At 49.5% G+C, this 18364-nt stretch overlaps 1 protein-coding gene across 1 annotated transcript in view; it reads left to right on the forward strand.

Annotated features, from left to right (window-relative positions):
- The window catches only part of LOC144737503 (elastase-1-like), a 55337-nt gene extending 50474 nt beyond the window's left edge, over nucleotides 1-4863 (forward strand). Inside the window, exons 8-9 of the mRNA XM_078620221.1 lie at nucleotides 2377-2581; nucleotides 3731-4863. Coding sequence (XP_078476347.1) covers nucleotides 2377-2581; nucleotides 3731-3738 — 213 coding nt within the window. The 3' untranslated portion in view covers nucleotides 3739-4863. The remainder of the gene's footprint in view (nucleotides 1-2376; nucleotides 2582-3730) is intronic.
- Nucleotides 4864-18364: the final 13501 nt, after the last annotated feature.

Below are 18364 nucleotides of genomic sequence, written 5' to 3' on the forward strand. Positions count from 1 at the left end.
GTGACGTGAGCAATCGAAACAATAGAAATGCATTGAAGAAATAAGCAGAAATAAGTGTAAATTAAAGAGCAGCAGTGCGCAGAGGTAAGTTGAGAAGCAGGCTACAGTCTAGATTATAGACTGCCAGTACCCCGACTCAATGACATAATTACACTGGTCAACACACTTTTTCTGGCATAAGGTATTCCAACGGTTTTAATGTAAGTTTGGGGTGCTGATTCCAAATCTGGCATCAGTTTTTGTCTATCACATCAGGTTTTCGAGATATCAAATATTGCATTTTCAATCAAAACTGCAGAAGAAATATATTAAATAAATGTGGATATCTACATTCAATTATATTATAAACACACTATCATAAAAATACAGCACCATATTTTAACACTAAAGCAGTCACTGACTCGCAACAACTTGCAATCATAAGTGACGGAGTTCATTTCGGGTAAAATCAATGAAAATGGGGTATGCCGATAGCATAAAAATGAGATGTGATACAGCAAATCTGAGATCAGATTTGGAATCGGCACCCTGAAATTAGTCTAAAACAGCTACAAAAGTCCAAGCCGGAAAAAAATGCTTTTTTTGTTGACCAGTGTTATTGATAGTCGACATAAAAATCTGGCAATACGGGCAGCAGCTGAAAAAGCAGAATACAGTCGACATGAAAGGCTGGCAGTACACTGGGTGAGGTAAAGAAGCAGGCAGCAGATTATAGACTGGCATACACTCATAATGGTCAAAAGGAAAATGAGCAGAGTAGATAATAGAGTGGCAGTGCACTGACGTTAATTAATCAGCAGGCAGCAGGCCACATCACAGACTGGCAGTAGACCGTCGCAGCGTCATAAAAGCTCAGCAAAAAAAGCGAATACTTATAAACATAATAATGAAAAATTCGTTTTGTGCACACAAACATAATTATTATAACATCTGTGAACTTGTTTCATAATGGTAAACAATGAACCTGAGTTGTTATCTGCACACAAACATAATTAATGTAATATCTGGCAAGGTATTTGTTTAATAATAAGCAATGAACGTGATTAATTATCTGCACAACAATAGTAAATAATGGACTTGAGTTGTTAGCGTAAGAAGCAAGGAACTTTGTACTTACCATAGCCATGTTGAGGCCTTGTGCCATGCGTAGCCCCCGTCCTGGCCTACATTGGCGAGGCGGCGGAGTTGGCACGTTGCCAGGCTAGGGGCTGGGCCTCTACCCCCCCCCAGCATCCCCCGGGCGTGCAAGAATAATGCTATGTAAGCACTAAAAAAATATGATCTACGGAGTCTGTAGTATAAACTGGACGCATCGTGTTGGGGGGGGGGGGCAAGAGGACATCACACTGTGAAGAAATATCCGCAGCGTCATGTGTGTTTGTATTGGCTGTTAAACGCGTAAAAGGAAATGTCCACCGTGAGCTGGAGCGAACGCGCATCACTTGGCAGGGTCCGCCCCCCCCCCAACGCAATTGTCGTTAGTTGGTATGGTCGATGGCGCGCAATAAGTAAATAATTAATAATAGAAACGGCACAAAAGTGTTAATGAAACTACTTTAAAGTTTACGGACGGGAAAACGGAAACGCCTATTCCCACCGCGGGGCTTGGGACGTGCCGCCTGGCAAAAAAAATTCTACGTGAAGGCCACCGTCTGAGAGCCAAATCCACCGCAAGCGCGAGCGCGCGGAGACTTTTATATATAAGAAAAAGAAAAAAAGATAAGATAAATAAACACGCACATACTTTGTTATTTATGAAGCACCCGAACGCAAACTCACAAAACGTATGCACGATGGTCATGTTCTTCAAGTTGCAGATGATATTGATAATAAATGTATTATTGATCTTGCGGATCATCTTGGTTCTTTCGGTAAAGTCACGTAGAAGGGAAGTAATAAAATAATAAAAATAAAACATAATAAAACAATTCTCACGACGTTTCGGCCACAACGCAAGCAGACGCAAGCAGCCGTCCTCAGGCGAAGAATGAAACACCACCAAGCTGGGAGCGTATATTTAAGCTAACCCAGCTTAAATATACGCTCCAAGCTTGGTGGTGTTTCATTCTTCGCCTGAGGACGGCTGCTTGCGTTGTGGCCGAAACGTCGTGAGAATTGTTTTATTATGTTTTATTTTTATTATTTTATTACTTCCCTTCTACGTGACTTTACCGAAAGAACCAAGAAGATGAATCCCTGCAGTCACGAAAGCTTTAAATCGAGATCTTGCGGATGATGATATTATTCATGTTGGTGATGATGATTTTCATGATGATGATAATGTTCTTTTTTGCTGATAAGAATGATGCTGATCTTAATATCAATCTTATTTATGATGTTAATGATGATATTAATAATGCTGCTTATGATGTACAGATATCACCAACAACGACCAGTACATCGTCCCCGACGACCAGTACATCGTCCCCGACGACCAGTACATCGTCCCCGACGACCAGTACATCGTCCCTGACGACCAGGGATTGGTCCCCAACGACCAAGAATTCGTCCTCCCCTCCTTGCAGTGTGTTGATGTGGGAGTTCACCGCATCAATCCTCATCAGTATCGCACTGATGTTCTGTGAGTGTTAAACAAAGCCACACGCATCACTACAGCCATCGTAGTAATGATGAAGGTTCAATTTCGATTTTAAGCTTTCGTGACTGCAGGGATTCATCTTCTTGGTTCTTTCGGTAAAGTCACGCGTTGTGGCCGAAACGTCGTGAGAATTATTTTATTATGTTTTATTTTTATTATTTTATTACTTGCCTTCTACGTGACTTTACCGAAAGAACCAAGAAGATGAAGGTTCAAGTGTCAAATTTAATGTGTGACCAGGCCAGAGCTCAAGGTGAGAAACCAGTTGAGAGATCAGAATATAGTCGAATTTGCAAAAGTGACCTGGGGCATTCGTCTGTTGCCAGTAGGGGGCGATGATTGCCGCTGTGTGGTCAACGTATGGCACCCCAAGTGCGTGGTTAAAAACAAAACAATGGGATCGCTCCACAAACCTGGCTGTCGCCTGATTATGCTAGTTGTTATTACTGGCGAAGCGTCATACTCGAATTGTAAACATTCTTTGAGTCTTTCGGTAAAGTCACGTGACTTTACCGAAAGACCCAAAGAATATGAACTCCTGCAGTCACGAAAGCTTTAAGTCACGAATTGTAAATGTTGTGGATTTACTCTCCAACACACCATTGTGCTATACTCGTAACGAATTGACACGTTCTATTAACGTGACAAACCTTACTAATTGGCTGTGACAGGTGGTGGCAGGTTTAACAACGCATTTATATTTACGCGATCTAACCCAAAACCTCTAATATGGTTTCGCCTATAGCACCCCCAGTGGCAGCTGTCCTCGTGTATTTGTCTGCTGCCAGAAAGGGGAAATGATTGATGCTGTTGTAATCGCAATGGAGTAAATTACGACCATACAATGGAGACACTCTATGAGGATTATAATTGTGTCACTGTGGGAGTATATGAGTCCCTGTGTGAGTCCGTATGTATTTGTGGGAGTGTGTGTGTTTATGTATGGGAATTTGTGTCTTTGTCAGTCCTTGTGTCTTGTTGTGAGTTTGTGCATCTCTGTGAATCTGCATGTCTCTATGTGAGTTTCCGTCTTTCCCTGTGAGTGCATGTGTCAGTGAGTCTGTGTGTTTTTGTGCGAGGCTGTGGCTCTCCATTAGCCTTGTGTAACTCTGTTGTGTCTGTGTTTTGCAGGCTTATGAAGTGATGCTGATTATGTTTGCAATGTACTCAAGAATTAAACACAGCAAACACAGTCATCTCATAAACACATGTACCAGATTATAAGATATACCTACTAAACACATGTGTTTTGGGAAATTGAGTAAGATTTATTCAAATGAGCTAGGAATTGGGGAGTTAAAACGTGGGACAATTATCATTATTCATACATTAACATAAGTAACATATATTCACGATTATATGAACATACTTACATATAAACACTAATTTACATGAAACTGATTATTACAATAACATCGAACCAATTATTGGCCGAGCTCTGTGAGCAAATAAACTCTCTCCACCACAAATTACACATCAGTTTCCACATTTAGTGACACATCAGCAGCAATGTCAAGCTTTTGTTTGAACCATTAGTTTAGTACGAGAAATACTCTGGACCGGTTTCGACATTCAGAGTCTCATCAGCATATAAATTCTCCACAATCTTGATTTTAAGCTTTCGTGACTGCAGGAATCCATACTCTTTGGTTATTTCGGTAAAGTCACGTAGGTATAAAAATAAAATAAATCACGACGTTTCGGGCGCAACACAAGCGTCCGTCATCAGGTGGGATTGTTTTAAAACAGTAAGATGCACTCAAAGATAAAAGACCATGTGGCTGATGGGATGTGTAAACATAACTTTTATATTTTACATGGAGGGACAGATTTGATGTGAATGAGGCAAATTGTCTGATTATTTATGTATTTGTATCATGTCCACGTGATGCGAGCACATCCGATGGACTCCATCACAATCATCATCACTCTCATTAAGTCTATACATCTGTTTTAAAACAGTGTTTTAAAACAGTCTGCATCAAGTGTTTTAAACAGTCTGCATCAGCAGCAGGCCATGCTTTCCCACCTGATGACGGACGCTTGTGTTGCGCCCGAAACATCGTGATTTATTTTATTTTTATACCTACGTAACTTTACCGAAAGAACCAAAGAGTATTCTCCACAATGACGGTACATATTACGTTGTGTTGTGTATTGAGGGAATTATCTATTTGCTGAGTTTTGTGATTGCCTTTATAACATTTGCTTGATTTCAGTGATGTTATGTAAATTTATTTGTAATAAAAGATGTATAGACTTAATGAGAGTGATGATGATTGTGATGGAGTTCATCGGATGTGCTTGCATCACGTGGACATGATTCAAATACATAAATAATCAGACAATTTGCCTCATTCACATCAAATCTGTCCCTCCATGTAAAATATAAAAGTTATTTTTACACATCCCATCAGCCACATGGTCTTTTATCTTTGAGTGCATCTTATCAGCACCATTGGTTTAACACATGTGTAGTGAGCGATTTCCGAGACACGACGTGTAGAGAGCTCCTTATTTATTGCTCATAATTAGAGGCACAATCACTGAGCGACATACGGGGCTATGCATAGCTGACCCATCAACACAGCCCCATCGTCGGCATCTAACTATATAGCTGGCTGACGAATATAGCGACGACGACGATGGGAGCCGAACAGCGGATCGGACATGCGGCCGGATGATGAAGAAGAGATGACGGCGAAGACAGCGACGGCAGCCAGGACCCGGACCCCACGACAGCCCCGAACCTTCGGTCACGCCCCCCCTATATACTCCTCGGCGTGGCCAGGCCCCGCCTCTGGCCACGCCCCCTTCTAGAACCCTCTTGCAGGTTCCCGAAGCTTCCCGACTGACCTCACCTTTAACTTAGCCCAGTTACGCCCCCTTATAGTTGGATATTATATAACACACCCATACCCGTGATTAATCCTCCAGGTTAACAGATGGTTCCCTGTCATTACATCACCCCCCCCCCCCCCCCCCCATGTTTAAAAGATAGCCGTCCCGGCTAATACTAACAAAATCAAAACACGTTGGACAGAAAAGTTCCACAATAAACAGTAAAAAAAAGACAATGACAATGTTTTTGTTAGGGCAGTACAATCCGCAATCGAAAAGGAAGACTCAAGCTACAACTCTTGAAGGTAGAGGTAGGGAGAGGAGAGAAGAGAAAAAGAGAGGTGGAAAGAAAGAAAAATTCCCCGTCTGCGTAATGCGCGAACGCGACCCCAAAGCCCCCTAATACACACACACAGGGATATTCCTTTCATCGGAACATAGAACATTTCGACCGAGTCCTTGACGCTGGTCCATGCTTGGAGGCAATCTTCACATCCTTCACAGGTGATGTGGGGTCACACAAAAGCCCGGGAGGAGTTGGCTCCATCCCCAACTTCGCAGGTGATGTGGGCCAGGTCGCAGCCGGCGGTCCCTCGCATTCGGCGAGACCTCGTGGCCCCCCAACCTTCAGGGGCTCAGAAATTGTGGGCGGCACAACACAATCCTTCTGACACACCAGCCATACAATGCTTGGAGATGAGGTGTCAGTTTTGGAAGGGTGGACAAACCAACGGCGACGGCCCACCCGTATATGCACGCAATGCGGCCATTTGACTTCCACTACTTCCACGGGACTCTGCCATGGCTGATGCAATTTAGGGGACGTTCAGAGCAGCATCTGTGGGCAGTGCAACCACGCCCGGTCCCCTATGGCCCATGGCAGCACATGGTCATACCGCCCTGCATTTCTTTCAATAGCCACCTGCGCTTTGGCAGTGTTCACCTTGGCCGCTTTGCATGCTGCCGAAATGCGCTTCAGCGTAATTTGCAGGGGCGTAGGCAATATCGTCTTACCCTTCTTCTCTGACAGACCCAATTGCACCTCCATGGAGGGTTCATTTTCTCTCCCATACATGAGGAAAATGGCAAAAATCCCGTGGAAGCGTGGGGAGTCATCCTGTATGCTGCCAGGACGCCTGACAGCATGGATGTCAGGGTTCTATGCAGGCGTTCCACCATACAGTCCATTTGGGGATGGTATGGTGACTGTTGGAAAAATGCTTTTTACAAAAATTAATATAAAGAGTGATATTGTCTATTTTTTACGTAATAGATTTTCTTATATATATGTTGTGTCGTAGAACCACGCGGAGACATAATTTACTATAAGAGCTGTTGCCGTTCATTAAACGCTATTACATTCAGCACTCAAGCTCACACCAGGGGTAGGTACTCTCTATTCTGGGCCCTTACCCTGGACCCTCGAACACTATGTCGTCCTACTCTCGGCTGTCCCTTGAGCTTTCTCACACGGGCCGGGGCGGGAGCTCATCCAATACCGCCCGGCAACGAGGAGAGAAGAACCCACTCTCTCTCAGCCGATCCTCACTGAATAATTGGAACCCCGCTCTCGGCTATCCCCTTGGCTCTCCCACGCATCTGCCCCGGGCGGGGGTTCAGCCAACACCGTCCGGCGATGAGTGGGAGAGACCTCCTGCAGCCGATCCTTACTCCGGGCTCCCACAACGACCACGCCCTCATCACGGGGTCCCCCTTAAGTACCCCTTGGGCGGCGCCTCCACCTAACTCGGACCCGCCTTTGTTCCCAAAGGTACCCCCTTACAGCACCCTTAACATCACGTCATCCTCTGCCGTCAACTCGTTCGCACCTACTTCTGTATGCCCTCTCATGGTTACTCACACTACTCTTCTACATATATATGGATTCAGCGAGTTCCAAAAAAATGTGCAGTGACGCATACCTGCCAACTCCTCCCTCGAGACAACAAAAGGCCAAAAAAAACACAAGACGGAAACAACAGGGGTCACGAACCTCCGCCAGACAGCGAAATCCACCCAAGGGCAGTTAATCATTACGAGCTGACTGGGGTTTAAAATTCCAAAAGTAGAGACAAGCTTAGCTATATGTTTAATCTCAGGATATCAAAACATAACTGAGAAGCGCGGATCCCTGGCGATACAGACGGGGAACAAAGGTTAATAGGACCATCGGAATATCCTTGGAAACAATTATGGTATACCACAAATCTTGGTTAAGCATAAACCAAATAATAATTATGGGAGTATTAAGCCTAGGGTCTTTCAGAAGAGATACAATGCGAAATATGTCAATCACACACGACCAAGATCATATGTTTTCCATAGGATCAGAGCGTCACCAACAGCCTTTGTCTTCCAGTAGCTAACATAGCATAAGACAGCAGTAAATTATGTATGCGGGGGGGGGGGCGCCTTCCCCTAATATATCAAATACCATGCAAGAGTTCCAAACCGCGACATGAGTGCTGTTAACGTTGCTCAAAACGTACTTTGAGTCGTTTGCAGAGTCACGGACTACAAAAAGTGGTACTGCACCAAGCTATAAGAGGTGTAAAGGTATTTTTGTTTTACTTCCAACCCGTGATGAGAGGATGGAGACACGCTGCCCAAAACATGAACGGAAACATGGCAGTCATATAGACATCCGGACAACAAACAGGCAACGATTTCAAAAATAAAAACAGCTGCCCCTTTGTAAGTGGAAGGCAGGGGGAGAGAAAATGTAACTTTGAGAAAACAAACCTAGTAAACTTAGCAATCTTTGGAAGAACGTAATCAACCAGGTAAAGTGTTAACTGTTGTGTTAGCCGACTTATTGTGTTGCATTGCATTACATTTCTAAGTTTACTAGGTTTGTTTTCTCAAACTTCCAATTTCTCTCCCCCTGCCGCTCTCATTGACATGCACATTTCTCTGCCCCCCCCCCCTCTATATATATAATTCCTGGTTACAAAGGCGTTGTTTCTCTGTGTGTCTCTGTATGTGTGTCTTTCCTTTATGTGTCTCTCTCTGCGTGTCTCTCTCTCTGTGTTTGTCTCTCTCTCTCTGTGTGTGTCTCTGTCTATGTGTCTCTCTCTCTCTCTGTATATGTGTCTCTCTCCGAGCTTGCATTCACAACTGATGAGGGTTGCTTGTGTTGCAATCGAAACGTCGTATTCCATTATTATTTATTTTATTTTATTTCTACGTGACCTTACCGAAAGAACCAAAAAATGACGATAGTAATAGTTAAAGACATTTTTGCTTTAATAAAATTTAGGATTACCTTGTATTTTCTTCAATAATTTAAAATTAAAGCTGCTTCTCTGCGGCCTACTGCACTCTCATCGAATTGGGACACAGACTAAATAATTAAGGTATCAATAATGACATCTGTCCAGCGGCTGGACTAAGTACGCGTGAAACAAGCGAGTAACATGGGCAGCAGTAACAACTGTAGAAACTTATCACTGATGGCCTACGAAACAGGAGTGCTCAGGGCCTACAAGAACCTGAATCCGGAACTATTCCCCCCGCACCTCTGATTTGCACGGTTGGCTACGTATGGTGCGAAAGAAGTGCACTATGCATATCAGCTCTGCTGTGCTGCCTCGTGGTGGCACTGAAATGGATAGGTGGGGGGAGGGGTGGGGGGAGGGGTGGGTGGGGGTGGATGGATGGATGGAGGGGTGGATGGGCAAGTGATGGGTGCGGGGGTGGGTGGCGGTGCTAATTAATTGCATACGCAGAGGACATGCACATGCAAACATCGTGGTTCTTCATGTGGAAAGTGTTGCATTTTAATGTTTTATAACATTAAATACAAAAAATCTCACGTTAAAAAGGTTGTTAAAGTGTGGGAAATGTTGGGACGGAAACGTAACTCAGCTTTGAACATTGCAGTCAATGGGAAAACGATGGTCGTTTAAATAATTTTCTGTTAACAAGCAATTTTCGCGGAACGTATCGTACTCGTTAGGCGATACATGTCTGTGTAATGTAGTAACTCCACGGGAGACGACTTCACGGGTAACACACTCTTTATTTTATCAAACTTGGTTACAGGTGACTAACACCTACTTTGTATCTCGGGTGACAAACACCCACTTAGCTACTTGGCGACTAACGCCCACTGAGCTACTCGGATGACCAACATCCACTTAGTACTCGGGTGACAAACACCCACTTAGCTACTTGGCGACTAACGCCCACTGAGTTACTCGGATGACCAACATCCACTTAGTACTCGGGTGACAAACACCCCTTAGCTACTTGGCGACTAACGCCCACTGAGCTACTCGGATGACCAAGATCCTCTTAGCTACTTGGCGACTAACGCCACTGAGCTACTCGGATGACCAACATCCACTTAGTACTCGGGTGACAAACACCCACTTAGCTACTTGGCGACTAACGCCACTGAGCTACTCGGATGACCAACATCCACTTAGCTACTCGGCGACTAACGCCACTGAGCTACTCGGCTTCACTAGGTCTTCAGCTCCGTCTTCGGGTCTTCAACTGGGTAACTCTCCTCGGGTGCTCTCGCGCGTCCCCCTTTATACCCCACCTGCGGACGTCGCTGCGAGCACCCGCTTATTCGACCAATCGCCGGGCGCTGGCTACGATCCTCTTTTCCCACATCTCATCGTGCCTCACCACTCACTCCGCGCCGCCTCGTCATCTGTCACTCCCGGCGCGCGCGTCCACACCACGCCCACAACGCGTGCCCAACCCCGCACCCCGCGCCGCCCCGTGATCCATCACTGTCACAGTCGGCGCACGTCAATACCACCACTACATCACCCCCTACCACATAGCTCGCAGCCGCCCCGGCTGCTACAAAAATATACAAACCCTCCCTGTGTGCCCCGTAACACAACACAACAACAAGAACAATATATACAAACCGGCGAGTGACAATAGCAATGTGTATACAAAAAAATAAATGGAAATTTTTTTTTTTTTTTTCTTTCGACTCGTGCAGTGTCCCCTTTTCTTCCGAGCGTCCCTACAACGGGACATTACCCCGGCAGAGAGGAACACCGGGCGAGCTCGGTGTAGAGCACAAAAAAACCGTCCTCATGAAAATTGTTGAGACCTAGCCCGAGTCCGCCTTGCCGGTCCGTCGTACGGCACCAGACGCGGTTGAACGTCCGGTGGTGCCGGCGGTTCAGGAAGACATCGGCCAGGCATCGAGGACTCGTGCGTGCCCCGGGGTTCAGGCTCTCGACGGTCAGCAGCCGTCAAGCCCGAGGCACCTGGGGGTGGGTCAGGTGGAGACACGTGAGGAGCAGCCTGCGACACCTCCCTCCCCGAGTCGACGGTCACATCACACGCCCGGTCGTCACGGCACAGAACGGGGTCACACGGTGCCGCATAGGGCTTCAGTCGGGAGGGGTGCACATACCAACGGCGTTTCCCCCATTTAATCTGTATACTCTGGGGTCGTGCAACCCGCACAATTTCCACCGGTCCCCTCCAAGGTCTCAACAACTTGGGGGACGTAGCCAACGGTGCATGTGGACAATGCAGCCAGGCCTTATCGCCTGGTTTCCAATCATGCGTATGCACCCTCCGCTCATGCAATTTCTCGTTTGCAATTTGCCGCGACCGCGAATTCAACCTTGCCGCCTCCCGCGCTTCAGTCAATTTGGCGATATTAAATTTGATGTGGTCTGCCAATTTAGATTTTGCACGTGGCTGGGAAATCCCCAGTTGGACGTCCATGGCCGGATCGGCCTCCCGCCCATACATAAGAAAAAATGGGGAAAACCCTGTCGCCGCATGAGGGGCCATTCGATAGGCCGCGAGTACCCCCGGCACCTGTAAGTCCCAATCAACCTGATCGTCGCAGACCTGTTGGCACAACATAGACGTAATCGTTCTGTTCAGACGCTCAACCATCCCGTCAGTCTGCGGGTGGTAGGGGGAAGTACGCACTTTCTTTGTACCCAACAGGTCGCACACCTCGCGCAACAAAACGCTCGAAAAATTCTTCCCTTGATCCGTCAGCAAGCGTTCGGGGGCGCCCTTGTCCAACACATAACCCTGGACAAAGGCGTCCGCCACCGCCGCAGCCGACTGGTTGGCGAGCGGCCATGCCATAGGCCATCGGGTGAAGTATTCCACGCCAACCAGCAGGAACCTATTTCCCCTTGGTGTAACCGGAAAGGGCCCCAAGATGTCCAACGCTACCAATTCGTTTATACGCGAAACCTGAATGGATTGCAGCGGTGGATTAGCTGCCAATGGTGGCGGTTTCTTTTTTGCGCACCCTACGCATCCCTTAAGAATATTCGCCACGTCGTTACCCATCCCCGGCCAATAATAGTCTCGCTGGATTAGGGCGAGCGTTTTGTGAAAACCCAGATGCATGAGCCGTTCATGAGCTGCCAGAACAACCCTACCCCGCATAGCAACAGGCACAACGAGCACGTGACGCCGGGACATGTTGTCCCACCTCATCAAAAGGCCCTGTCTGCACACCCAGGAACCGACCCGCGCCTCCCCTTCTTCGGGAGCGCCAACTTTCCGACGCAGCGTAAGTAGGGAGCTGTCGGACATCTGGAGGCGGCCCCACTCAATGAGGGGCAACGACAACAGCGAATCCCTCCCCGTGGGCGCGTCCTCTCCCGGGGTGTCAGTGGCGGCGAGCGCAACTCCCGGGGTGCCGGCGACCGGGGGTTTGCACCGCGCTGATCCCAACAAACATGTGCAGTCCGTGCACGGCGGCAACCGCGACAAGGCGTCCGCGTTTGAGTGCCGCAACCCCTTGCGGTAAATCGTCGTGAATTGGTAGTCTTGAAGGACCTCCAACCATCGGGACAATTGGCCCGATGGCTGCGCCACGTGCATAGCGTATTGTAGAGCCGCATGGTCCGTCCGGACCGTAAAATGACGGCCGTAAAGATACGGCCTGAATTGCTGTGTAAAAAACACAATGGCTAACAATTCACGACGAGTTACGCAATAGCGTTGTTCTGCGGGGGAAAGAACCCTACTACCGTAGGCGACCACCCGTTCAACCCCCCCGACCAACTGTGAGAGCACCCCCCCGATACCCGTATTGCTGGCGTCCGTGTCAAGCAAAAACGGTTGTGTGAAATCGGGGTAACACAAGGGGGGAGCCTGCACCAAAGCGTCACAAAGGGAGCAGAACGCATCCTCCTCCTCTGCCCCCCAGTGAAACCTCACACCCTTAGCCGTCAAAGCGTGCAGGGGCTTGGCTATGGTGGCAAATTGCTTGACAAAACGACGGTAATAGGAGGCAAAACCAATGAAACTACGAACCTCCGTGACCGAGGTTGGCGTTGGCCATGAGCTGACGCAATGCGTCTTAGCAGGGTCCGTCGAGATCCCTGAACGACTCACGATATGGCCCAAATACCTGACCGATTCCCGAAGCAGAAAACATTTAGCCGGTTTAAATTTTAGCTTAGCGGAACGCATCCTGAGGAACACCGCTCTCAGTCGCTGGAGGTGCTCCTCGAAAGTCCGACTAAAGACGATAATATCGTCAAGATAAATCAAACAGGTATCCCATTGGAGGCCCGACAAAACCAATTCCATGAGTCTCTGGAACGTGGCGGGAGCGGAATGTAAGCCCATGGGCAAACGGTTGAATTCAAAAAGGCCCCCAGGTGTCCGGAAAGCAGTTTTAGGTTTAGACTCGTTATCGAGTGGCAATTGCCAAAATCCAGAAAGCAGATCGAGTGTGGAAAAAAACTGCGCTCCCGCCAAGGCATCCAGCGACTCATCCATCCTGGGGAGCGGATACGCATCCGCCATCGAGATTTTGTTTAAGCGGCGGAAATCGACACAAAACCGCAAGGACCCGTCCTGTTTCTTTACTAGGACAATAGGAGCACCCCACGGACTAGAAGAGGGCGAAATGATATCGGCCGCCAACATATCATTAACCGCCGATTGCACATGTTCCTTCTCGGCCGGGCTGAGCCGGAAGGGATTCTGAAGAATAGGGGCCGCGTCCCCTATAGCTATGTGGTGGCGCAACAGGTCAGTGCAGCCGATATCGTACTTATGTTTGCTGAACACGTCAGCAAACTCGATGAGCAAACCCCTCAATGCTCCCAATTGCACCCCGGACAAGTTATCAGAACCCGCACACAGCGAGTCCAACCACTCAGTCCCCTCATCACTTTGAGGATGCGACTCGACGGTAAAATCTGCTTGAGCCACGAGCCGTTCCTCAACGGGCAGCGGCGCGGCGTGAGCCAGCACCGTTCCCTGCGCAATTACGGCCGGCCGCGACCCCGTATTCAGGACCATTACGAACGGCTCACTGTCCCCTCTCACCACGGTTTGAGCAACCGCTAAGTCGAGGCCCTTACTGGCTCTGTTTGACGGCCCCAACAGCACCCCCTGTGCCTCCGCACCCACCTCGAGTGGCTTCCTGAACCGAAGGGGTACTAACATTTGCGATCCCGGGGGTACCCGTACAGTGTGAGTCGCTAGCGCCTGCACCGTCGCACAAACCGTGCGCACTTTGATAGGGCTCGACAAGAAGGCAACCCGCCGACCTGACGGAAGCTCTATGCAGGCCTGATCAATAAGAATTTTGATGGGCATTTTTGACAAAAAGTCCGTACCTAGCAAACAGGGAACGGCCAGCGATGATGATACAAAAATAGGGCCCGCTAATTTAATGTCCCCAATGCAAATAGTCGCCCGAATCTGGCCGATGATCCCCAGGGATCCCCCATTCGCCGCATAAAATGGCACGTCTACCGGCAGAAGGGGTCTACTTTGGACGGGAAGAATGTTATAAATAAGGTCCGAGATGATGGTGGCCGACGCACCCGTGTCAACAAGCACCCGGACCTCAACCCCGTCAATGAACCCCGTTACCACGGACGACCCGGCTGACGCAGCCACGATCCTGTGGGCCAATTCGGACCACTCGACTGCTTGCGGGCCGCGTACGGACCCCCCTCGCCGAATTGAACCCCCGGCACCCAGCCGCGAACCCCCCACCGCGAAGCGGCGACCCGAATGTGCCGTGTTTGTGGACCGAACGTGTGAGGTGCCGCGACTTGCCGGGTTTTGTTGGGATGACTTGTGGCCCTGGTCGTCGTCCCGACGTGGTCCTGCGGCGCGCGGACGCGGGGCCCGGCACCCGGCTGCGACGTGACCCCGAAGGCCGCAGTTGTAGCAGACGACGGAAGTCGTAGGTTTCGGTTGCTCCAGCTTGCGGGGCAAACGTGTGGGCGAACGACCTCCCGTTCTCCACTCCCCCGGACACGATGCAGCGAAGCCCCGCTCCTGCACCGCAGCTGGCTGAGGTTCGGCGATCGTGGCGGCCAGTGCCACATTCCCCGGCCATTTGCAGACGACCCCCGGCTTGCGTTTGAGGACCTCGTACGCGTGAATGCTCGTGGCGATCGCCAGGGAGCAGATCTCCATCTCGTCTGCCACGTTGATGGGGACCCCCAACTCGTGGGCCAACACCAGCAGCTGCTCCGTCACCATGGCGTCCTTCCCCTCCTTATCCATGCGGGGAAAAGCCGCGTCCGCCAAGGCGAGCAGTGCCGTGCGGTAGGCTAGCGTCGTTTCCCCAGCCACCTTCCGCCGATCGTAGAACTGGTGGCGGCACGTGGAGGGCGGCCCGAACACCTTCGCCATCAGGTGTAGTGCGGCCTGGAGCGTAGAGCGGGACGACCTTGCAGCAGATGTGAAGGCTGCAAGCGCGTCGTCGTCAAGCATCGCTGGCAACGCACGCAGGGCAGTGGTGTCGGACCACCCCGACATCTCCTGATGAGCGAGGAACCTTCGTTGGAAGGCTCCCCAGTCGCCCCCATCCGCCTTGAACGCCGACAGCGCGGGCAATCTTTGCTGGAGGACCCGATCGTCGTCGACGTCGGAGAGATTTTCCCGCGCTCCGCTGGAGTTGTGTAAAATGTCGGCTCGGTTGTCAGGCGCAAAATGGAGGGCTCCGGCGCGCGCTGATGACGTGGGCTGCGCTGCGCGGAGGTGTCCGGCCACGTGGCGTCCGTCTTTCCCGCCAATCAATGGCGGCCCCTCAAAAACGGCGGGAACTTCCAGGCTTTCGGCGCGAAGCGCCGTTTGGCGGGATCCCGCCAGCCTCGCTCCTTCCTCCAACCCCGCAGCCGTTTTCCCGCCCGCTGGAACGGAGATCTCGGCCAAGATTGCAGCGGCGGCGAGCAGCAACTCCGCCAACCGGGAGTGTGCGTCTTGGAGGCTGGTGTCGGAGGCAAGCAGAGCGTCGGCCATCACCGCGAGGTGCTGCATCGGCGGCCACTCCTCGTCCTCTCCTCCCGAGGTTGGTGTCCCCGGTACGCCGTCGTCATCCCGACCTCGCTCGTGGGTACGGGTAGTCTTCCTTGTGTCCATACTTCTTGAAGACAGGTTTACTTCTGACGCCAGTTGTAATGTAGTAACTCCACGGGAGACGACTTCACGGGTAACACACTCTTTATTTTATCAAACTTGGTTACAGGTGACTAACACCTACTTTGTATCTCGGGTGACAAACACCCACTTAGCTACTTGGCGACTAACGCCCACTGAGCTACTCGGATGACCAACATCCACTTAGTACTCGGGTGACAAACACCCACTTAGCTACTTGGCGACTAACGCCCACTGAGTTACTCGGATGACCAACATCCACTTAGTACTCGGGTGACAAACACCCACTTAGCTACTTGGCGACTAACGCCCACTGAGCTACTCGGATGACCAACATCCTCTTAGCTACTTGGCGACTAACGCCACTGAGCTACTCGGATGACCAACATCCACTTAGTACTCGGGTGACAAACACCCACTTAGCTACTTGGCGACTAACGCCACTGAGCTACTCGGATGACCAACATCCACTTAGCTACTCGGCGACTAACGCCACTGAGCTACTCGGCTTCACTAGGTCTTCAGCTCCGTCTTCGGGTCTTCAACTGGGTAACTCTCCTCGGGTGCTCTCGCGCGTCCCCCTTTATACCCCACCTGCGGACGTCGCTGCGAGCACCCGCTTATTCGACCAATCGCCGGGCGCTGGCTACGATCCTCTTTTCCCACATCTCATCGTGCCTCACCACTCACTCCGCGCCGCCTCGTCATCTGTCACTCCCGGCGCGCGCGTCCACACCACGCCCACAACGCGTGCCCAACCCCGCACCCCGCGCCGCCCCGTGATCCATCACTGTCACAGTCGGCGCACGTCAATACCACCACTACATCTGTATAGGAAAGGAAGGCAAATTACTCAAATAAATACGTAAAATAGATCAAATATGTAAGTTCAAATGGCATGAATATGCCAATTCCCCAGCTTGGGTAAGACAGCAAAACAAAAGCAAGAATAGTCCCAGACCACAACAAGGCAACACACATTCGCTCAATAAAATTGTACATTAAATGTAACTATGAAAGTCACATTTACAAAGGCAGTTGTGTCCAGGACTCATCTTCTGCTTCAGGGTATGTTTTGGAGGAGGTTTTATGATATTAAGGGAGGAAATATGGCCGTTCCAAAACGTTTGGTGCTGCAATAGCAAAAACTGTCACCTCTTCAAATTCTTGTTTGTGATATAGTTAAAAGGTAATTAAATTGATGTATTATGTTTCTTGAGTTTGACAATGCGTTAATGCATTAGCTAAGTATAGCACATATTTGTTAATTCGGATTTTATGGATGAACAGGGCCCAATGTATATTTCTTGTTGCATCAAGTGATGTGAGATTTAATTTTAAGTAGAGGTCACAATCATCAGTCCTGTATGGTACATCCAGTGCAGATCGAAGAGTAGAATGAGAAAGCGGTTTAAGTTGGTGTTTCGTTAGTAGCTGATCTATAAGCAGCAAAATTAAATGGGAAAACAATTTTTGATTTTGAATAAAACCCCAATTTTTTAAGTCTTATTTTAACGATAGTGTAGTGACTCAAATCGGAGACAGTTAGACTTGGAGGCACTTCTTTTATTTAACGAGCACTATCGAGATGGTACACACCCTACGTGGGTGCACACTCTACAGTCGCTCGTCTATACACAACTCTACGTGGGTACACACTATTACTGTTTCTAGCCTATACACAACACTAACTGTCTAATACTCACAGCGCTGAACCGTTACAACCAACAACTATCTAGTAGCGCAATATCGAGTGAAGACGACAGCGACGATGGCGACGTGACGACAGCAACGATGGCGACGAGATGGTAACGATGATCTTGAGCAGCACAACGGGGATCCCACTTCCAGCAACAGCCACGAGGTCTCTCACAGGGGCCCCTCCTATACTCTTAGAGTGGCCTCGCTCCGCCCCGGCCACGCTCCGTCTCTGGAACCTACTAGCGGATGGGCCCCCCTCTGTGACCTTTCCCCTCGATGTCCCCCTCTCGTGACTGTCGTGGCTTGCTGACATGGGTACTCTCATACACTGCAGTTACCCCTTTCCGCCAGCAGCCATCGCTATGCCACTACAATAGTAATGACATTCATAACGCGCGAGATTTTGCAGACAAGTTAACAACTCAGAGGCGCGGTGCCAAGTGCACGGCTGCTCGAAAGCCTGACCAAACAGAGAGGCCTTTAGATGGTTCTTGAAAGTCGGAACGCATTTGATGTTGTGGATGTGCAAAGGGATAAAGTGCCACACCGAGGGGGCGACAGCAGAGAACCGACGTGAGGCTGTAACATTTCGAGTCCTTGGTGGCCAAAGCAGATTTTGAGTGGTGCTGCTGCTTAGGGAGGCGAGGTATGGTGGGGAACCGGTGGTTAAGGCGCGATGACAAAGACAGGCGATTTCATAATTTGTCCTCCTGGCGAAAGGGAGCCCATGAAGAGTACGGAAAGTGATGGCTGAGTCGAGTTGTATATGATGGACACCAACCACGACACGAGCAAGGGTTGTTCCATAACTGTTGCAATTTCAGGATGTTGCTTTGATGATGACTTGGAGAG

The sequence above is a fragment of the Lampetra planeri genome, chromosome 70, assembly GCF_965212315.1.
Source record: "Lampetra planeri chromosome 70, kcLamPlan1.2.h2, whole genome shotgun sequence".
In the NCBI taxonomy this organism is placed as follows: domain Eukaryota; kingdom Metazoa; phylum Chordata; class Hyperoartia; order Petromyzontiformes; family Petromyzontidae; genus Lampetra; species Lampetra planeri.